At 42.1% G+C, this 23,443-nt stretch overlaps 1 protein-coding gene across 1 annotated transcript; it reads right to left on the reverse strand.

Annotated features, from left to right (window-relative positions):
• Positions 1-1,549: 1,549 nt before the first annotated feature.
• On the reverse strand, positions 1,550-23,443 carry ifngr1l (interferon gamma receptor 1-like). The gene is made up of 7 exons (XM_012865007.3): positions 23,192-23,443; positions 8,851-8,977; positions 8,409-8,581; positions 8,127-8,314; positions 7,805-7,958; positions 5,593-5,708; positions 1,550-5,502 (listed from the first exon to the last, which is right to left on the reverse strand). The coding sequence occupies exons 1-7, from the start codon at positions 23,250-23,252 to the stop codon at positions 5,116-5,118; spliced, it is 1,206 nt and encodes a 401-aa protein (XP_012720461.2). The 5' UTR covers positions 23,253-23,443; the 3' UTR covers positions 1,550-5,115.

Genomic DNA, 23,443 nt, shown 5'->3' on the forward strand with positions numbered 1-23,443 from the left:
ACACTTTGGGACAACGGCCCTAAACATTCAGCCAGAGCTACACTGGAAGGCTTTAGATCAAAGCGTCCTGATGTCTGAGAGCTGCCCAGTCCAAGTAGATGCATAAATGCAATTAAATAATCTGAGGCAAACTGTAGGAATTAATGTCCACAACTGAATGAAAAAGGTTGGCATGCTGCTGTATGTTTGTCTAGATTCTGAATTATTCAGAACACAATGATCCTACGACCATGAACATACATCATGGTGCCAAAAGTATTAGCTCCCCCATCTTAATGATCCAAATCAGGTGCTTTAATCACTTCCTTGGCCACAGGGGTATAAAAACAAGCGCCTAGGCTGCAGACTATTTCTACAAACATCTGTGGAAGACTGGGTCGCTCTCAGGAGCTCAATGAATCCCAGGATGGTTCTGAGACAGGAAGCCACCTGTGCAACAAGTCCAGTCGGGAAATGTCCTCGCGCCTAAATGTTCCAGTCAGCTGTTAGTGGGGTTGTAACAAAGTGGAAGTGATTGGAAACGATAGCCAGGAAGCAGTAGGCCACGTGAAGTGATGGAGCAGTACGGGGGCAGTGGATGCTGAGAACCATAGTGGTCTCCAGCTTTCAGCAGTCAGTCGCTACAGACCTCCAAACTTCACGTGCAGTCTAGAGCGGTGGACCTGTTTCCTGGAGTGACGAATTGTGCTTCTCCATCTGACGATCCAATGGAGGAGTCTAACTCGTCTGTATTGGGTCATGTGTAAAGTCTGGTGGAGGGGGGGATTATGGTGTGGGGTTGTTCTTCAGGAGCTGGACCCTTAGTTCCAATGAAAGGAGCTCTGAATGCTTCAGTAAACAAAGACATTTCGGACATGCTGGCAACTCTGTGGGAACAGTTTGGACATGGACCCTTCCTCTTCTAACATGGCTGTGCATCAGGGCATGAAAGCACGATGCATGGAGACATGGATGAGACCGTTTAGTGTGGATGATGTTGACTGTCCTGCACAGAGTCCTGACCTCAATGCCGCAGAACCTCTTTGGGATGATCTAGAGCGGAGACTGAGAGCCAGGCATTCTCATCAAACATCAGTGTCTGACCTCACAAATGTGCTTCTGGAAGAATGATCGAAAAGTCCCATTAACTTAAACCCAGCACCATGTGGACAGCCTTCCCAGAAGAGTTGAAGCCGTCATAGCTGCAAAGGTTGGATCCTGTGGATTAAATTAGAATGTAGCTTTGGTTCATATGTGAGCCAAGACAGGTTGGCCAATACCTTTGGAGATAAAGTCTATAATAACTGGACTTCACATCTTGGTTCTTGGAGTCATCTTTATCAACACGTTATTTCAGAAGTTCCAGAAAAATCTGTCTTGTGACATTTATGCCGTTTTTTTGTTTTTGTTTTGTTTTTAAACAGAATTATAGGTTAAAACCACATATACCCCTTATCTAGTGTTTAATATTAAAACGTCCACAGTATAAGCAGCCAAATTATTTTGCTCTCATTGACAATGTTTAGATGAAACAAAAACACAAGGTTAATCAAATTAACGACTCTGGAAACAAGATTTTGAAACTTTATTTTAATGCTCTGTAATGGTGAATCAACGACAAAGCATGCTGGTAATTACTGGACCGGATTACAAGAAACTCTAACCGGAGATTATTAAAAAGATAACAGATAATGAGTCCAGGAAGCACAAACATGGACATGCCAACCACCCACACAAAAGCAAACAGGAAGGAAACAAATCCCAGCACTGGCAAAAACGTCTTCCTCGTTACATGGTTAAGAGGAACGAACAGCGGGGAGCGATCAAATGTCACGACCCGTAATGGGAGCAGAAGTAAAACAGATGTTACGTGTGAGTCTGATGCAGCCAGCTGACCAGCACCGCCCGTCCTGAGCGCGGTCACCTGGATGCCCGCGTTACTCAAATGCCAACTTCCCTTCAGATGTGGAAAGATACACACATGACAGCAATGACAGAATCACAGAGCATCAGAATCAAACAAAGTTTTTTTTTTTTTTTTATTATTAAAACATTAAATTTGAAACATTGAAATTAGAATTAAGAAAAAAACATCAATAACAAAGACACTGATTGACAGACTTGATTTGTTACACCTTCCAACTTGCTTACAGTCTGGGCTTCAGTTTCTGAGCACACTGTGAAACCTTTCGTGCAACAAAGATGTGGAGAACAGTCAAAGGTCCTGCTGCTCAGCTCATGTGCAACCCTGAAGTAGTGCTCCGCAGAGGTCTCGCTCTTGGTTTAACAGTCCGTCAAACTGATTTGAAATGTTTTCTGTGATTTAGCAACAAGCGTTTCTTATTCATGCAACGCCATGGACAATGCAGACGACTCTCCCTGTGGCTCTACGCTCTTTCAGGAGGAGTGAATGCTGCTTTTCGGGACTTTGATGCAATCTGCTGGGTTTCCTTAGAGAGGAAACTTTCTGACCAATCTGCATGATTTGATTGAACCTGACTTTGTAAAGTGCCTTGAGATGACGTGTGTTGTTGTATTGCCGCTATATAAATGAAATTGAATTGACTGCAACATTCAGCTGTAAACACCAGGACTAAACCTAATTATGTCAGGCCTGGATCTGTGATTATTCTGCTGAGGTTTAATGAACCCGGTAAAGGAAGTTTAATGGACAGTAACTCGCTGATATTCACATACCGTACATTCTGGGTTTTGAGTGTTTTTACCGAGTGCCTCTGAACATAAAAGTTCTCCCAGCATCCTAAAGCCGTGGATCCGTCTCATCTGTCCTTTTATTCCCCAGCAGGAACTTCCAGACTGTCAGACTCGGGTTGGATAAAGAAACAGCAGAACAAATGGCGCTCGCAAAACAGTAAAATACGAGATCAATAAGGAGCTCATCTAAAAATATTTTACTAGGGTAACCTTCTGAGGCACAAATAATAAAAAAACAAACAATTGTTCAATTGTAACAAATAGTATAGAGTGGTCTCGCAACCATAAAACCACAAAATATTTGTCTGTCGCGTGGATCTCCCTCCCAGAGGTCATCGACCAGTGGAGCGCAGTCCAGATCTGGACCCTAGTCGCCTTATCACGGCCCAGATGACAAACTATTTTAATGGACAGATCCTGTTTCTCACGGCACACTTAAAATATTTACAACACTTGTTCACCATCGGGAATTGCACAGCTATTCCAGCTAGTGGGTTTAAGGCAGCGCTTGATTGACCGTCTCTGCTAGCTAGCCACTCACATCAAATCCAGGAACTCGAGAGGCGAAGACAACCTAGTTGGTGAGTAACCTTAACCACAGACATGACCTTAACGTTTACATCCAGGATGGACGGGCTCTTGGGCGTTTTCTTCTTCAACGCGGGACTCACAGCAAGCGTTTATAGATTCAGAGAAGCTGCCGCTTCTTAGCAGTCCGGTCGCTCATTCTCAATAGGCGAGGGCACCGAAAGCAAGGATTAAGAAGCAACTATACCCGCCACAGGGAATCCTAAACTAGCTGCTCAACAGCGTGAAAATGAACGGACCTTTAGACTTGCTTCTACTAGCTTAGCCATTGTTAGCGTGCATGTATGCTAAAGCTCTATTGGAGGCAAAACAAAAGCTAGCGTTAGGTGAGACGGAAACCCTGATCCTGTTGCAGCGTCGGTCACAAGACAAGTGGGAATCTTAATCAGAGATGAGCCGACACAGCTGGATGAAGCCTTTCACAAGGCACCATGTGTTAACGAACCCTTAGCTGCCACCAACGGTAAATTTAGCCTTAGCTTCGGTATTTTCTGTATTAGTCAGAATAAACAAAAGGGCTATTTCACTGTTTGAAAAGGAATCTGGGCTCAATTTGAACAGAGACTCTTTGAACCTGTTTGATATTAATAAAACTATTAATTAGTCCATTTGGGGAAAAAGACAAAAACCTGTCGGGAGCTGAATGCATCGTTACGTCCTGTAAAAGACTTTCAGAAGTGAGACACTTCCCTCAGCTGTGTCTGCTGAATACAGAGAACGGAGAAATCGGAGTATCAGTGGGTACGTATCGGAAGGGACTGCTCAGATGTAACGTTTTGTACGATATCATTTTGGAAGTGCTAAAATCTTTGGCCTGTTGAAGCGACTCCAGTTGTCCTTGATGATCACAGCTGATGTGCACATTAGCTCAGTGGATTCTTCGTAATGGCCATCGAGACATTCAGCAACACTCTCGCAATCACGCACACAGCTGTAGCTCATAAAACGAAACATTTACTCACAGACATTTAGAGATTACAGGTAGGTTGTAAAACCTCCGTCGCTAGAAATAACCTCAGGTAGTGAGTTGCTTCGCCAGAGAATAAAGTGCTGAGTTAATTGGATAATACACAAAGGAGGCACTTAAAAAAAATGCATCTAAAAGGCCACAATGTTTACAAAGTTAAACTGGATGGGCGGGGCCTGAGTTTGCTGTGACTGCGCTCCACAACATTTCATCAAACTTCACCTCAACAGTCAACAAACACTGAAGGGAAACACAGCCGCCCGCCTGAACAGAAGTGCGGTGAAATTACATGCGTGACGAGGCGTTTCCTTTACACAGTATCTACGTCTCAGTTCACAGTCGGCTAGCAATAGTTAATGCATGGCTTTTTTTTTATTTTCTTCATCCTGATGAAATGGCACATCAAACTCCTTAGTTTTTAGCTGGTGACACAAAGCCACTGAAATTAAAGCTAAATGTGTTTTTTGAACTCCAGTTTACTGTGACTTTGTGTTTTTCTATTGAGCAACTACAGCTGTAAAACAGGTTTTGGGGGGAAAAAAAGTCCAAATGCTCCGTTAAAAAAGACCTGATGTGGTTTCTACTGAACTCAGGGGGCATTTAAAAATGTTAATGCTAGCTTTCATGCAGCAGGGTGTGACTGCATGGCGACTCTCAGCTAAGTGCAGGTAGTGAACAAGCTGGCTTTGTGGCTTTATATACACATATAGTAGTTTTTTTAATGACTTTTCACAATCAGCAAGTGAAGAAGACTTTGAAAGGCAAGGGGCTGAAATGCAAGTCAACGTGACGAGGGACTGTTTGTTTTGCTGAAATCTGTAATCTTTTCTGCATCACACGATGAATTAGGATCCGTTTCATTTCTCTCAGCCACGGTATCCCTCGGCGTGATCCTCGGGGGCCAGCTCCAGCACCACTGAACGTTTCTCGTAAGCGGAGCGGCTCTCGTAAGGGGTGCGGCTCTCCTGATCGGACTCTGGCCCGCCGCTGGGTTCATCGTCGATGCTTTTACCGTCCATGTATGGGTTCCTCTCACCATCCGTGTTCTCATCCTCCGGGTCTTCAGAAAGACCTTGGGCATCGGGGCACAGCTTGATGCGTAAGTCGTACTCCGTTGATCCAGGAGGTGATGGGATTTCGTCTTTCTCAGACACGTCTCCATTGTTTACCAGCGGAGTGACAATCACCGTCTCCTGAGGACTGTCCGTGTCAAGCAGTACACAGCCCGGATGAGTCGGCCTTGATGTGAAGTCCTTTCAGAAACACAGGAGAAAAACGACGTTAGCGTTGAACCGGAAAACCGTCCGTTAGGGGATAAGTCAGCTCTGAACTACTGAACGTACCAAATGACGAAGTAAAGTTTTGGAGGGCGTGGTCTTTTTCCAGCAAACCATGAAGATGACCAAAGCTGCTGCCGTCACCAGGACCAAGCTCAGCCCGATAACGAGCGCGGCGACATCTAAACAAAACAGATGAGGAAATATACCAAGTTATAGCCGGCAGCATCACTGGTGAGCCAAAAAAAAAAAAAAACAAGTTACATTCTTTGATCACTTGGATAAACAACACTTGCAGAAATATTTAGAACCACTTGAACGTTTCCACATTGTCACTTTTTAACCACAAACGTAAATTTATTTCACTGGGATTTCATACGACCCGCCAACGCAAATAAAACCATGACGGCAATGGCCTTTCTTTTCAGATTTTTATTTGTAAAAACGAAGCGAGCGTAGTTCCACCTTTTACTGCAGCTGCAGCAGCATCTCTGTCATCTAGTGACAGATTTATTTTTACCACAGCTTTTTAAAATTTTATTTATAAAATAGCTCAAGCTCTGATTAAACCGATGGTCTCTGCAAGCATCAGGTGTTCTCCAGGTCTGGCAACAGATTGAACTTTGACTCAGGTGGACGCCATCATATATAGATTCTTTAAATTGGACTATAAGGGCATCAGAGTAAAGGAAAATAAAAAAACGAAACAGATTGTTACTGATCTTATTTAAATGGTTTAACATTTGGATATTTGTAAGATATTATTGGTCAAGTAAATTTCTAACTCATAATTGGACACTAAAGGTCTTTATTTAACAGAATCACATCAATTTTTTTGTTGTTGATAAAATTCAAAAGTTGTTCAGGTGTTCATTAAATTTTTTCTATCAATGACTCCTGCAGTCTTAAAATTATTAAAATGCCGTCTAGCAAAAACAAGGGAAAGGATCAGGGAAGGTGGCGGAGGCCTCCAATGTTCCTGAGAGCACAGCTGCCTGTTCAGGATAGAGGAGGAGGGGCTGCGCCATCTGGTGGCAGAAAGAGGAACACATTCCTGTGGAGCCAGCGGAAACCTGTAGCATCCCCCTGGTGGCAGCACCCAGAATTTCAGCACGACAAAAATATTAATAGGCCAGAGATGTCGAAACTCTTACTTGTTGGCCCAATGGATCGGCAACACATGTTGAGCAACAACAATGACGATTAAGCTGAACGGAGCGCCACGCCTGCAGTGAAGCATGCAGGAAACCTGCAGCATAAACAGCAAAAGATGGTTCCAAGCAATTGTTGAGAGATCCTAAGAGGAAGGTGTCCTGCTGTTTGTGGGGATGCTGAAACCTGAGCACCAATGGTTCTTGAAACAGGACCGCGATCCAAGCACTGGTTTCAGAACAAGGCCTGAAAGCCACAAGCTTAGCTGCCTGAATAAATATTTTAAAAAACCCTCTGGAGGGTAGGGCTGCACAATTAATTGCCTATGTAACAATTAGTGAGTAACACACCTCCTTTAGGTGTCAGTAACATGTTTAAAGTGGGTTTACCTCCACATGGAAGGGAAGAGAGTTGCAGCAGTGAGATAATCTAATTGTATTAATTGTTTTAGAGTTTATATAATCATACTGTTTTACCAGAAATTTTCAGGAATCTCACCACAGCATTATGTTCTGGTCAATTAGTTTTATACATAGACTTGCTTGTAGGTTGCACTTTGCACTTCATGTTCAAAAAGGATTGATGTCTAAATCAATTAAAAGCTGTTCTCTTGAATAATATTGTGATTAAAAAAAATAAAGTTTTTGTTTTAAATAGTCCTTGTTTACAAGCATCTTTATCTAGAGGCCAATTTTGTTGGATGATGTTAATGCAGAGAAAAGTCAAAATCAAGTTGCAATTTTGGTTGAAATATCGTAATCGTAATCAGAACGCAATCATTTCTTCTCTGAGTTGAAATGCAGTGGCTCTTTTAGCACCTAGTCTGCACAGCGATGAAACAGATTGATTTGTTGTTTGTATATGTTTAAAAAGACATGATAAATTAAACAGAAAAAAAATAATATTAAGGCATTAAAGCCTTAATAGGGCTGAACGATCTGCTGAGGCCTGAGGATGTTGCTCATGAATAAAATAAGTTCCTTTGAGACAGCAGTGGTCTTTAAAAGTGACCCTTTGTGCCAAATAATAGCTGTGTTGAGCCATTTAAAGTGTCCGATGATAAAAAAAAAATAACCCTGAAAACTTTGATATTGTTACTTGTGAAATAAGTGAAATTGCACTCAGCTGAGCAGCGGTGGGGCTTTCTGGGTGCAGTACTCCTTGGACTCCACAGACATCTTCCTGAGAGTTCCCCGGATCTCCAGACAGTATTGGTCTTTCTCAACGGCCACTTGTCGCTTCCCCCGACACACGGCATCCTCACACTCCGAGTGGACCTCCTTCACGCACAAAAAGAAGGCTCCCTTTTATAATGGCTTTTATAATATAAAATGAGACACTAAAGTCAAATGTTTCTAAGCAGTTCTGTACAGCTGCAAATCAAAAACGTTCTAGCAGGCAGGACTCCTGCTGGAACCACGGACGCTGTGCGGTGCGAGCGGACTGACCTGGCCAGAAATGTTGGTGTAATAATCAAAAAGCGGCAGCTGGGGCTCTCCTCTTGGCCGTTTCTTGTTCCTGGGTTTCTTACAGCCATTCAGCCCGTCCTTGTACACCAGCCAGGGATGCTGGAACTCAAAGGCGATCTGGTTGTGCTCCAGGGGAGTGACGGTGACGGGCGGGAGGTCCAAAACACCTGGGAAACAGCAACATCATTACACACACAGAAGAGCCAACGCCTCCAATCAGAGCTGCTCTCTGAGGTTTGGTTGGTCCATGAACATGCTTACATTTTTGGCCGTCCAGAGCACCTTGGAAGTAGCTGAAGATGACGTCTTCCTCTAGGGACTCATTTCCTCCCTGCACAGCCTTCACTCTGAGGAGGTACACAGAATCGGGATCCGACAGGAACGAAACATTCGCCTGCAGAGGAGGCTGCTCCACCCAAATTTCATTTGGGCACCTGATGACAGAGAAACAACTTTAGGCTTTGGCCCAACGAGACAACTGAACATGTTAGAAAATGCGACCAAGCTAAACATCTAGTTATAAATGTACCCTATGAGGGAATTAACGAGCTGAATAATGCATATAGCACAGCTCTGGATGTTTTGTTGCAAGGAACAAATGTGAACTGAACTTTGTGCACGGCTCATCAAAAATGTCAAACACAGCCATATGTAGAAGAATAACGCAGAACAGTAATAAATGAAAAAGGCAAAAGAAACATACTCTTGGAGCTCTGAATCGGAGTGGATTGTCACCAGGAATCTGAGCCCAGGACGGAGGTCTGCATAGTCCCAGGTCAAGATGTTCTGCAGGCTGCGGCAGGTAAGGGTGACGTTGGTCGGAGGGGCCACTGTGGGAACAAACGCCGATCAGACATCAAACACCTACGTAAAACCGTCAGCTCAAAACATTTAATGCCGACAAGCCGAGCTGAAGACGGAGCTTAGAGGTCATCGTGAAAACGGTTAATAATACATGTAGCAGATCCATTACATGTGCTATGCTACGTGTTTTATAAAGTTTATTCTGGTGATCGTGTCTCCCAGCTAATGAAAACCAAAAAGCCTGTTTCTCAGAATAATAGAACAACACATGAGACCAATGAAGAGTAAAAACAACCCTCCTTAGTTAGCGCTGGTGGTACAGCGGGCAGCGCGGCCCATGGACGGAGGCCTTAGTCCTCGTACAGAATTATTGGCCTGAGGAAAAGTATGTTAATGCTGCAGTCTCTGCACTCAGTGCTTGGTCTGGGCTGCTTTAGCATGAATTCTGCATCATGGAGGCCATCAGCCAGAGGTTCTGCTGAGGTGTGATTCTGTGGCGCTCCACTTTAGTTTCCAAATGAAAGTGTGGTTTTGGACCACTGAGCAACAGTCCAGTCCTTTTTCCTCCTTCAGTCCAGCAAAGATGCTGCTCACGCCTGAGGTTTGGGGATGGCTGGACACCAGGACAGTGGCAGTAGGATGCGTCTCTGTGTGGCGGCTCTCGAGGCGCCGTCTCCATCTGCAGGCCATTCCCTTGTGGATTTCTCGGAAAATGCCAGACAGGCTTTCTTTCATAATAGCAGTTACGTAAATGTCTTGTGCAGCCTTTCCTACGCTTAACTTCCCATTAAAACGATTGGCAGCGGCACTCTGCTTCTTCAGGAAACATATTTGTTGCTTACCCTGCCTGTAATTTTTTCTTGGGTTATAGCAGTATTCTGCTTTCCTGAGCGCTGGGTTTTCATTAGGCTGCAAGCCATTACCATCAAAATCAACTAAAATACATAGTTAAAAACAAAACTTTGTTAATCAATCTATTCCAGTTTCTACTTTCAAATCAAATGAATGAAAAATAACTTTTGTATTTGATGATTATTCTAACATATTGAGACGCATATTTATATAAAGAGTGGGATGCGTTCAATAAAAGTAATTCACCACTAGAGGGAGCTGTTGGAAAACAGACAAAGTGGGTCCATTTCTCTAGATTCACAAATTCATCTTAAAAAACATTACAATATTGTTAAAGGTTGAATATTTTGTGTTATTAACTTTTAGAAAGTTAAACTCGTTATATACGTCTATGACAGAAACATTTTGAACCTTTAACTTCTTGTAATTGTAATGATTATGTCTTACAGGGAAAGCAAACTATTACAAACTCATCATCTAGTCAACTAAAAACAGCTGCAAAGGTTTCCTGAGTCTTCAGATGGTCTCTCCTCAATCATGGGAACGACTGCTGACTGGACAGATATCCAGAAGACGACCACTGACACCATACGACCACAACAGGTCATTGCTGAAGAAGCTGCTTACAGAGTTCAGCATCAAAGCATCTTAACAGAAAATTGAGTGGAAGGAAGAAGTGTGGTAGGAAAAGATGCAACAGGGAGAACCTACAGCCATGAGAGGATTGTCAGGTGAAATCCATTCAAGAATTTGGGGGACCTTCACAGGGAGAATGGAGTCAGTGCATCAAGAGCCGCTGAACACAGATGACTACTAGACATGAGCTACAGATGAAGCATTCCTCATGACAAGCTCTTACCTGGGCTAATGAGAAAAGGAACTGAACTGTTGCTCAATGGTCCAAAGTCCTGTTTTCACATGAAATTAAAGTTGCCATTTCATTTGGAAATCAAGGTCCCAGAGTCTGGAGGAAGGGAGGAGAGGCACAGAATCCACGTTGCTTGAAGTCCACAGTGAAGTTTCCACAGTCAGTGATGGGTTGGGGTGCCATGTCATCTGCTGGTGTTGGTCCACTGGGTTTTCTGAAGTCCAACGCAGCCGTCTACCAGGAAATTATAAAGCACTTCATGCTTTCCTCTGCAGACAAGCTGCATGGAGATGCTGACTTTATTTTCCATCAGGACTTGGCAGCTGCCCACACTGGTACCAGAGGCACCAAAAGCTGCTTCAATGAAATGAAACCTACTGTTCAGAAGTCTGACATTTGTGCTTAACGTATCCTTTTTTTTTTTTTTTTATCCTTTGCAATATTCAAATATTCTGAGCTACTAGACTTTTGATTTTTGTTTTCTGTAATCCATAATTATTCCAATTAAAAATAAATATACATTTAAAATGCTTGATTCTGTGCTATGAATCTATAACTTATATATTAGCTTAAGTTCCTGAAATGAATGGAGAAAATTGTTTGAACATTTTATTTAAAATCGATCATCAGGGGTGGATTTCTGGTGCTTAGACCATAAAGATGGTGAACACATGCAACAATGTCTTAGAAGCCTGTGAACCAGAAGAAGAAGAAAAGGGATGTCAAGCTGAACTTCCCACAGCCGTTATGCAACTTCCTGGCATTCTTGACAGAAAACACCAACTTCCTCAGACACAAAAGCAGCAAAGACAAAAATTTCAAACTCTTGTTTTTTCTCTGCAGGCTCCTCGCCTTCCCTCCAGGGAGCGGGCACCAACTCCCCTGCAGAGATTTGTAATTAAATTTGCACCGTCATTAAAACGTATCCGTTTAAAAAGGCAACAGTGCTTTTTATTTGCTGCGGTTTATTAGAGGAAACCAAAGAGAGCTCCATGTGTTCCTACATTCATTTTTATAAACTTTATCTGATAATCCACACAGGAGACATGGATATATAAACTGTTAAAAAAAACAAAATTTCAAATAAGCTGCAGCGATTTCTTCTATTCCTGAACTGGGCTTGGGCCAATTCCTGTCAATTTTGTCACACGGGCAACAGATTTTCCCCACGCATTCATTAGTCACTCGAACATTTCAAGACAGAACAAGAAAAAAACAACAACATCCTTTCAATTTCACTTCCTCTTGTGAATTTACGTGCACGCATGTGATAAATAACATTCACCGCAGGTTGAGGAAGGATAAAAAAAAGAAAAAAAAAAATCATTAACATGTTGGGTAAACAGGGGAGAGGGGTTAGGTGGGAACTCAGAAAGCAACTACTGTAAGAAAAACACAACATAACCACAGCAGTAAAGCTGTTAACCACAAGCTTCACCCACACATTCATTCACAATATACGACAGTCGATGTGAATATACGCTCCTACACGTCTGCCGCAAAGAGCTTTGGCTTTATTCAGCGCTTAAAATGTTCAATATTATCATTCTGAACATCCGCTGCCACAGAGAAAGCTAAAAACAACGTTTATTCCAGTCATTAACCTCTGATTGTCTACTATAAAGCAGTATTTAATAGTTAAATATCTATTTCTAGAGGACGATCTTCCCCTTAAATGCCCTGTTTGCTGAGGAATTCATTTGTTACCTTATAAAAGGAACAAAAACCTGCGTCTGCAACACAGCGAGGGTTGGAGTGAAGGGGGTCAGGAAGCAGCCGCCACACGAAGAACGAGCCGTTTACCTCCTGGATGGTTAAGGAGGAAAAAAGCTGCTTCCTGAAGCACAAGTCCTGTCAGGGGAATGACGGCGCATCATTGTCCGACGCGGCGTAAACGTCGTAAAGCCGTCGGGAGACGAGGACAAAGAGATGAATAATAAAGAGACACATGTGGCTAAAACATAGATCTTTTTTTTTTCATTAGTGCCAAGACTGAATTATATGCCGATTTGATTACTCTCAGAATTTATTTCATTTTTCTAATTCTTTATTTTTCTGATTTAACCTTTTCTAAGCCTGTAATAACCTCACTTTAACAGCAGACCCATTTCCATGAGTGAAGACCAGACATAACGTACAAGAGAATACATTTTATGACGGTTTGAGTTATATCTTGACGATTATGCTGCAATATACAAAGAGAAAAGCTTCTAGTTCAAATAACGGCATTATTACTGATATTAATAAATATCTGAGTTCGAGGATTCGCAAGTAAATGTTGAGTTGTATAAATTAGCTGGTTTCTTTGCACTAATTTGCTTTTTTTTTTTCTTGGATTAAACTTGTTTTCTGTTTTATAGGGTTTTTTGGAGGCTCAAAAAGCAGTTTTATAAAATTTAAAAGCAATCCCTGCAGCTCTGCAGTCAACTCCTGCTTCTTTATTTGGGAAAAAAAAGCTATCAGAAAAGACAAAATGTTATTTTCTATATACTCTCTTGTATAACAGGGGAAAATAGCTGACGGAAAATTCAAATGAATACTTTGTTTTTTCTGTTTTGACGGCCTGTTTTCTCTGCAAAGGTACGGCTCGATCAAAGCAACTTGAGAACAAAGCAACTCAAAAGACGTCTCGCAGAAGCAGGAAGAGAAAAGCGAGCGTTATCAGATTGTTTAAAAAAAAAAAAAAAAAAAAAAAAAAAAGAGGTCACTTGTGGCGTGCAACACGAGCTTTCTCTGCATCAGAAGGATAAAAGACGTTCTTTATCTTTGTCGGGGAGGTTTCTAAACCGGCTGATAGTGCTGCACAGTGTTTACACACGCACTTCAATCACTAGCCCAATGTAAACAGGTCACGTTTAAAAAAAGAAAGAAAGCAACACTGGGATGGATGGGAAACAGAATCAGGCGGCTCAGCTTCAGCAACATTAACCGAGCCGTTTCCCAGCAGGTCCTTGGGGCAGCGGTGATAATGCTCGTGCATGGAGATGTGAGCAGGCGGCTCCTCCTCCTCCAGCAGCGCCTCAGCCTTCCTACCAAGCTCTTCCCTCCTCCTCCTCACGCCGCCGCAGCACAAGAGAGTCACATGAGGAGACGTCCACCCAAACAGCAGATCAAACATTTCTAATGGGAATTAACTGCATCACGGCGAACAAATACCAGGAAGTATGCCTCCCAGACTAATGGGGAATCCCTTTGGACTGCACGCCACAAAGCATTGTGGGTACTCAGTTGTAACCTGAGCTCACAATAGAAATCGAAAGGGCATACGGTAAGAAATAAAACAATTAAAGGGCAGTTTGGTTTATAATTCGTGTTCTTTTTAAAGATGTTGGCTCTGAGTGGAAGAAGGAGAGACGTCTGGATGCAGCAGAAAAATGTAAAGGTCCTTTCATAAAACCGCCCTGCAATAAAGCTACAAATTCAACCCCCCCTGCCGTGTTTAATTGCTAAACTATTTATTAATAAGGTCATAATTAATGTAATCAATGAATAATCCGTTTCACTTTCTGCTTTCACATCCTTTAGGGCATTCTCTCTGGGAGAGTCAGAGCTCAAACCTGATTTTCATTTCTTGTTAACCGTCAAGCCAAAAGCAGGTCCGTTTTCCATCAGGTGTATCAGGCGCTGTTCTGCCCACTATTCTGCTGACCTCCTTAAAAACGGGCCCTGCTGTGTTAGTCAGGAGGTGAGAGGGACGTTTTTGTTTTTTTTCCTCAGAAGTTCCCACTCCCTAACAGCTCAGGTTTCGGCTCTCTAGTGACTCATTTCACTTCCAGCGAGATAGTAAAGCAAATTATAACGTGACTCAAAACCAAAACATGCCAACATGTTCAAACACTTGAGAGCTCATGCTGTGCGAGACAAATGCAGCTTCCACTCCCTCCTTCATGCTATGGATAAAAGAACTGAGACCAAAGTCAGAGTTTCTGAAAGCCACAGCTTTGGACCCAAAGCGTTTCAGTGCAGAGCTCTGGTTCACAGAAACCTCTAGGTGCACATGCCATCAGGTAGTTACGTCTAGACTTCAGTGTTAAAGGTGCTGTTTAAGCCCAGTACTGACCCAGATGGAAGTGGACAACCCCGACTATTCACACCTGGCAGCCAAATCCATCCAAAGTGACAGGACCTTAATTAGCAGTTTTACCTGCAGCTAAACCGTCTCACTCAGTAGTGAAACCAAATACAGTGCATGATTGCGACATCTCCACCACTGAGATTTCCTGAAGCTAGATTTTTGAAATTACAAAAACGTTTACATTATTTTTTAACATACGATGAGAGAAGGGAAAAGAAAAGTGAGACTTGTACAAAGCTCAGTGTCAGCGCAAAGACACTAAAGATTTAAACGTGCTAACTGAACTACCGTCAGCCAGCCATCAGATGCAACTTTACTGCACATTTAGAGGGACATATTGTGCTTTTCAGTTCTTCCTTTTCACATTGAAACATTCAGCTGTGGTCTATATTAGGGGTGGGCTCAAGTTCTCCTCCACGCGATGGTTAAAATTATCTTATTGCGACCATCGAGTGTAAATTTTCATGGCAAGATTGAGCCGCTGTATTTAATTCACTGTGAGTTTAGTTTTTCCTACATGCTGTGAACGCATCACTCGCAACAACGAACCCGTGCGCTTACTTACGTTGACGAGACAGCGAGAACTATGGCGACAGCGGGCGTTTCAGGTAAATAAGAAAATGAGTCTGAAGGGAAACAGCACTGGGTCAATAATACGGCCGTGGCTTGGATTTCACAAGAAGGATGTCGAACAAAATGCGGTAATTTGCAAAATGAAGACTGTTGTAAACACCAGGTGTCGACGTGTCTTAAGCACAAAAGAGCACCTTTTATTTCAGGTGTATTTTGTGTCAGATTTTTCCTTGGTGTTCCTTTTGGCCGCTGGGATGTTCTGTTTTTAAGGTCCAGTGTTGATCACGAAAGAGCTTTAATGTGACAATATTGTAATTTGTGAAAAGCTTCTATGTGCAGCTTTGGTTAAAAAAATGGCTAAAATAAAAAAAATTTAATTAATTTTTATTTTCCAATCAATTTTTTTAATTTGAGATATACCAATGCAACTTTAGGCACTATGTGGCTAAAAACATTTGTTTTTCAAGGTTATTTGAACATATCACTATATATATATATATATATATATATATATATATATATATATATATATATATATATATATATATATATATATATATATATATATATATATATATATATAGTGATATTAGATTTCCTTCATATCGCACCCCTAGTTTATATAAAGTGAAACTCCAATGCTTTAGTCTGAATTCATTGTTATTGTTGCCCCACAGCCCCTCTTTTACCTCTGTTAAGAGGTAAAAGAGGGGCTGAGAGGCGCTGATATATATCTATCTATATCTATATCTATCTATATCGATAGATCGATAGAAATAAAATTGTGTAATAGAGAAAGAAAACAGATAAAAAAAATAAAAATACCCAAAACAAATATAAAGATATACACAGCTCCAGGGGCCCATTCTTCCTGCGTTGATTAAAACATCCGAGATCTAATGAGACATCCAAGATGATTTCATCGGGCTAATCCTGATCCGGCTAATTGGGTTCTTTGAACACACCTTTTGTTTATAATTAGTATGGCTGGATTGAGTTATCTGAGATAACTGCGCGTTCATGCATCGCTTTAAAAGGGGAAATGTGTCGATAGTAGAAACAATGATCAGCAGCGCTGATATTGGCTGTTCAGCATGGCCAAAGAACCCCCACAGTTTTTCTCTCAAGCAGAACACGAGCTTTTAATGGAAGGTTATGCTGAATTTGAGTCATTAATTAAAACGACATGGGACTTAAACCGTAGTCACAAAAAGGTATAACAACTTACTGGAAGATTACAAGCAATGCTGAATTAAAGAATTTTAAACAACTTCAAGATAGCCATAACCTGGAAAAATGTGATTTCTTTAGACACATTCAGCTAAGATACCATTACAATTAAAATATATTTTTTTTGGAGCAGTATGAGACAGGTACTTAAAATCTTGTTAGATTCCAGCAACGGAAGACCGTGTTCATGTCTTCTGGAAATGTACTAAGATCACATCCTACTGGTCAGGAGTCATAAAAGATTCATCAGAACTTCACACCAACTGTAAAAGTAATATAATTACTTTTTTTCCTTTTTTTTGATTATTATTCAACTGCTCCTGTCAAACTAGTTGCTCTGTAATTTTTGTTGGAGGGGATCCAATTGTTCAATTTATGTATGTGTATTTCTAAGACTACTAAAATGACAAAAATAAAGTATTAAAAAAAACGACAGATAACACCTCAAAGTCTGTTAAAGCCAGGAGAGAGGGTTGACAAAAAGCAGCAGACAAATTAATGCGTAAATACTGTCCATGGTAGATGTTTCTATCACTTTCTACAGTATGTATTTTTGCATTTTAATATTTTCATATTTACTTTGTTCTTTTATATCAGAGCCTCCACGGGACCCACTAGAACATGGGGACAAGTAAAAGTGAAATACAATAATATTCTACAAAATGGTAGCCTTTAATTATTATACTGTATTTTAAAAAGCCACTTTTTCCTCTTTAAAAGCCACTGTTAAATGATGTTTGTCTGTTTATAACAGCCACCAAGAAAAATCTCAACATTTACACTAATGGATCCTGTCTATCTCGCAATACGCGATTAATTCGATAAGCTCTGAAATTATTCTTGCACCTTCTGCAACAGGTTGCTGTCGTAACAATGGACAAGACAGACTTCCCCAACTCCTCCGCTTGTAAAGCTGCGATCTAATCCTGTTTACATGAAATAAGCCTGCTGGCGAGCAGCGGGACGCAATCAGCTCCAGAAACGGTTAAAACAAACATCCCACTACAGAGAGAAGTCACAAACCCACGCTGCACTCTGGTATCCATGGTCTATAAAAACCTGGGTTATGACGGGGCGTCTTCCATCAACAGGAGACATAAAGGGAGCATCTCTGCTGCTTTAAGGGAGTCTGATCACAGCAGCTCCTTCCCTCAGTGTACCCAGACGGACTCAACGCTGCGAGACTAATGCCTCGGAGCAGCTGGTGGAGGACCCTGTCCACACTAGCCCGGATATTTATGCTCCATTTGCATCTTCAGCTAGCACAGAAGAGAAGTATTTGGTGACAAAACTAGAATTGAGATAAAAATAAAAAAAACATTTAACCAGAGCAAGCGTTAGAGCCTGTTCCTCCTAACGGGTTCAATGAAAGAACCAGTTGGGTTTCCCACAACCTGAGGGCCGAGTCAGAGCCACGGCATCGTGTGAACACGTAAGCAAACGCTAGACTGTGTTTCTGGAGGATACATGCTGAGTCGAGACAGCTGAACTACAGAAAACTGTTTATCCCAGCAACAAGCAATGGCTCTGAAAGATTCTCAGTCACAATCAGCTGATTTTGTCATATTTCCACATCGCAGAACGGGAAATGAGAGTTAAACCCACAGAATAGACCCACTTCACGAGATCCAAAAAGATCAACAATGTTTAGAATCTGAATCTGAAATGGGATTTATGCAATCGACTAAAAAAAAAACCCCAAAACAATCAACTGTGACCTGTGAGTGCAGCGCTATGCGGTGCATGGTACTACTTCTACTCTGATGAGGGACGTCAAAGCAAACAGGAAGGAGAGGAAACGGGGAGCTTGGTTCAACGTCTCTGTCATTTCCATGTTGTCAGAGGTGTTACAGGAAAAGAAACGGTTTATCGTGGTCGAGACAAAAAAAAAAAAAAAAAAGGAGAGCAACACTCACAAGAATAAAAGCGAAACCGTAAAAAGAACCGGTGGCAAGCACCAACGAGCGCCGGCCTGCCACTGGAACTGGGTTACAGACACCGCCTCTGGATGTCAGTGGTAAAAACCTTCACACGGTCAGGCTGTTTTGCTTTAACGGCTAAATCAATATCCATCCTGATTTTTCCTTACTCTGCTGCTACTAAACCTATAATTTAAGATGAAAACGCTGACTGAAGTAATACCCGGCATGGTTCATCATGTGCCGGGAGTTAGATGGGAGTCTAACATCCCCATTACGTCCATTATACCTACAGACTAGGGCTGGGCGATATGGATTAAAAAATAAATCTCTGATTTTATCATACCAAATCCGATTAATCGATTTTTTTCCTCCTTTTTGTTTCATAAAAAGAAATTAAAGAAATTATTTTAAAACCTTGCTTTTTATGTCAAGTATTTCGTCAGGGAGTTGACCTGGATTTAAAGTGCAACTAAAAACAAGCTTGTAAAACATGATGGTAGCCGTGCCATTATATAACAAAAACATTTGCTGCTAGTGGTATTACACATTGAGCTAAGAACAGGCTTCACTGCACTTGTGAACTTCAAACTAAGTTAAAAAAAAGTAAATAAGTAAATGAAGTACCTCGCATTATGGTAAAAAAAAAGTTTCCACTTAACAATATTTTGACAATACATATTGCCTAAACATATATTCAGCATCACATGCTGTTCTCTTCATGGAAACCCAATGAGTTTATTGGCAAAATAAAATCCAGATTTTCCAAAAATGAAATCTTAAAGAATTGTAAATTCGAATTAATCGATTAAATCGATTTATCGCCCAGCCCTACTACAGACCTACATTCTTACTATTTAAACTTAATGTTGATTCCCAAGATTTGCTCCTTAAGTTTGTTCCGAGCTAGAAAACAGCAATGAAACTCGCTGCTCCCTCTGCACAGCATGAGACGTGAAACTTAAATCTGCAGCAGACGTTCGTGATAGGCACGTTTATTTCTTTTGTTAAACTTGATCATCTTTTAGCCCCTGATGCGGGTTCCAGTCCTGCTATATCGACTTTCATCTTTCGCTGGTGTAGTGGATGGTACATGTTCAGGGTTTCACATCACTAGCCGTGTTTGGTGCTGCAGCCCACTATCCCAGGATGCACTTGCAAAAAAAAGGAATCAAAATGAGTCCCTACCTGGTGAAATAAACTTGCGACTTCATCGAACGCGTCGATGAAGTCTTGTGTACAGGCAGCATGTTTAAGAGGCCAATTGTTGGAAAATGATCAGCCCTATGGATGTTTTATTGCCTCAGCGAACTAATGCCGCCGTCTGGACTCGGAGAGAAAGGCCGAGCCTGCCCGACCGCAGCAAAAGGCCCACTTCCACATATCGCTGGCTAACACTTTGCTCATTTCCTCTCCCATGACACTTTCAGCGTGCTTCACGTTTGACTGCGGCGAACCAACAAACACTTGAGTAAAAAGACTATGTCATGTTTTTCTCTGCTGACTCAGCCTTTCGGTGCCAATCTACCAGAATTAAACGCGACAGGACCGTTTTAGACGATTATGATTGAAGACTGATTTCAGTCCCTCTCGTGGATTTGACCGAGTGTGGGAAAGCGGCCGGTTTTCCCACGAGTCAACCCTTTCTCTAAAGGATTGGTTCCTGAAACTGTACAAATGGGAAGAAATCACTCAGTTCCCCAGTCCTATAAAAACTGCAACCAAGTTTTGCTTTAATAAACTCAAATGTAAAAAAAGAAAGTGTTGATTTAGAACGACTGTATGCAGTGATGGATAATTTGGGAGGAAAATAAATGTGACGGGTAGCGCCTCGGTGACCGAGTCGTATCGTCGCTCTTTGACAGCTAGACCTTTATTCTAGCATTACTCTGTGCACCCACATGAGCACATCAGTGTGGCACTTTGTGAGCTTCACCTCTTTGAGCAACAGCTGGATTAACCATTATGTCTGATCAGAAAAAGCTTTACAGTCACATTTAGTCAGGCAACTGCAGGCCATCATCGTGACGACGTCTCTAATGCAGCCCTGCTCCTGTCACTTGAGCTACATGGGCTTGGAGTCTTTATGGTGGATCTTTAATTATGAGCATAAATAACCATTTTACAGAATACATTTAGCCCAATCAAACTAATTTATAGAAAAAGCTCAATGGGAGGAGACCCATAACTCACCGGTGGAACTATATATGAGTGTTCTGGTCTGGAGACGCCTTGAGATATCCAAAAATGAGCAGGAGGACGTTACTGGAGAGAGAGATGTCTGAGTCTGGTATATAGCTAATATGGGTCAACCAAATGGGACCAATACCAGCAAAACTAGGTCTACACCATTTATTTTTATCATTACCAATATGGTTCTTCTGACTGTATGTGAGAATAATGTCATCCCATACAAATGGTGGTATTTACCAGTGTTAATGGGCTGCCACTGATGGCTGTAATGTCACATGTAATATTTTTGGGCAAAAGAAATTTCCCTTTAGAAAGTTTTCTTGCCTTCTGAGACGTACTCGTCTCATTTAATACCAGAACCAAACTTCCTGGTTAAATGGGAATAATTTTAAGTCTAAAGCTGGCAGGGGTGTGAATCATTTTTAGCTGGACTATATGGGATTAGTTAAAAATGCGGTAGAGTTGTGTAGCATGTGTAAACGGGCTGCGTGTAGCAGTGAGGCGCCTATGAGAGCCTCCACAGCAATATTAAGCAGTTCTGGATTGATTCTACAAGGCAGCAGAACTCGGCCCAGCTCCTGGTTCAGATGTTCATAAGGAGAGGCGGGTGTCAACTCTCCCAATCCCGTTATTCTCATTACATCACTCATCAGCTGAGAAGCACAGAAACCTTAAGGTACGCAGAACAAGCTGTAAAAGCAAATAACTATTTCTGTGCACTGAACCTTAACTATTACAATAAGTATAGCTTACTGTTCAGCTAAAATAATTATTGGGTCTTCAGTGTTAAAAGCATCCCAGCGTCTATAAGGCGTGTTCCTTTCCCGCTGATGGAGATAAGTTCCCACTTCCAACCTCACTTTAGCAACGATTTGGCAAAAAAAACAGAGACAGAAATGAAGGATGGATGGCAAACAGTTGGATGGACATGAAGAGGAAAAACTGAAGGAGGGACAGAAGCAAAGAAAGAGGACAGAAGGAAGGATGAAAGGCTTGACAGCTGATGGAGAAATAATTGTTGGTATTCAAACTGATTGGCAATAGTCAAAGGGATGGATGCACAGAATGATTACTGGACAACTGATAGGTTGCCGGATGAAACTATGAACTGATTGAACATTTAGACAATGAAACCTGAAGGCTATATTGCCCCTTCATGCTTAAGACTAAATATCAAATTCAATGCTTTTACAGACTATGTTAGAACCCTTAATGCAATCACAACTACATGCAACTATTTAAGGCCGAAAGGCCCCAGAAAACTTTAATCCTGCCTTTTCTTTACATAAGTACCACAACTTGAGTAAAAAACAAAAACCTTATAATATATACTATACACTGACAGCCAGGGAGTGGTGCCTAGTCAGTGGTTGGTTTCCAGCTCCAAGGTAGGAATTTTAAAAGCTATTCTTTCAAAACCAGTTCAAAGTCCTATCAATGAGACGCCGGACAAAAGTCCCAGAGCGACCCGTTTTCTCCGGCCGCCGAACCTCTTGACTCGTTCCTGCGCACTGCCGGTCAGCTGGCTGAAAGACACCTGCTGCACTTCTCTACAAGTAGAAAGGAATGTCAAACCTGGCCGCCTGGAAGCATTTCCAGCATCCCGAGATAAAAGCCAAACGAGATAAAAGTCACGGTTTGGGGAACTAAAGGAGTGTCAGCCAGCAGTCAAAATAAAGGCTGATATAAACACAGGTTTAAACTTAAAATATTTACTTTAAACATATCAAAGATGCAGGCCTAAGCATGGTGGTGAGGACTAATTTAGGACATGTTTCTAACCATGCGGCTATCATTGCAGGCATGAAGACAAGAGAATAAAAAATAAATAAATTTTAAAAAACAGGGAATTATTTCTTTTTTTTCTGCTAACCGCACACTCAGAGGAGGGCTCTGCCTGAAAGAGAGTAAGGTGCTCTACTCAGGAACAGAGGGGACCAGCAGAAAAGCGTCCCATTTTATCCAGCGCATGCTGAGCTTTGCAGCATCTAGTTCTTTAGAAATGGTCAAATGAACCGGAATGCACTGTCAAAATGTTGGGTAATAACGAAATCTACAAAGAGGAAACGAAGAGAGGGAGAGAGAGAAAAAAAAAGCCTAAACCCAAACAGCAGAGCAGACGCTTTTATTTGTGTCTTTCCTGACCACAGCGCGTTCACCGACTCAATGTTCACACCTAATATCCACCTGGACTCAGCATTTTCACACCAACAATTAGCAGAAGCACACATTAAGGCGTCAGAGCCTCCTAACGCAAAGCCTGCGGCCGCAGCAGGAGCTCCGCATGGCTGACCCAGCTCAGTCCTACCAGCTCCCTCCTGGAGCCGGAAGTGCCACAGCTGCTCCTGATGGAGCGCGACTAGCTGCTAGCTAACCCGGGATCCACCGTGTCTGTCCCCCCGACTCACGCCGACACCTTCCGTCCAGCTGTCTCCCTCTGTTTACCTTAAACTCCGCGCTTGTTTCCGCCGTGTTACAGTCACAATGTGGCGTTTAGCGCGGTGCGGGATTTGCTGAGGAGCTCACTCACCCTGGGCTGAGGAGACAGCGGGGAGAAGGAGCAAACACAGCAGGCATTTGGTCGGAGTCATCCTGGTCTGTCCGGGCGGCGCTCAGCGACGTCCTCTCGGCTCTTATGACGGGAAAACAGAAAGCTCTGAGGCGCTGGTCATTCCCGAGCGCCGGGAAAACACACCGAGAACAATAATTGTGACACTGGATCAAACAAAGGCAACGCGTTACTCTGTCCCACAGAGGGGGGAGTTTCCTGCAGCTGCGTTTG

The sequence above is a fragment of the Fundulus heteroclitus genome, chromosome 22, assembly GCF_011125445.2.
Source record: "Fundulus heteroclitus isolate FHET01 chromosome 22, MU-UCD_Fhet_4.1, whole genome shotgun sequence".
Lineage (NCBI taxonomy): Eukaryota > Metazoa > Chordata > Actinopteri > Cyprinodontiformes > Fundulidae > Fundulus > Fundulus heteroclitus.

Coding starts and splice junctions, on each gene's coding strand:
- ifngr1l (XM_012865007.3), bottom strand. CDS start 23,252: ATGACTCCGACCAAATGCCTGCTGTGTTTGCTCCTTCTCCCCGCTGTC. Junction 8,978..23,191: donor CGCTGTCTCCTCAGCCCAGG/GTGAGTGAGCTC, acceptor TTGTTCCCACAG/TGGCCCCTCCGACCAACGTC. Junction 8,582..8,850: donor TCCGATTCAGAGCTCCAAGA/GTATGTTTCTTT, acceptor CTCTGTCATCAG/GTGCCCAAATGAAATTTGGG.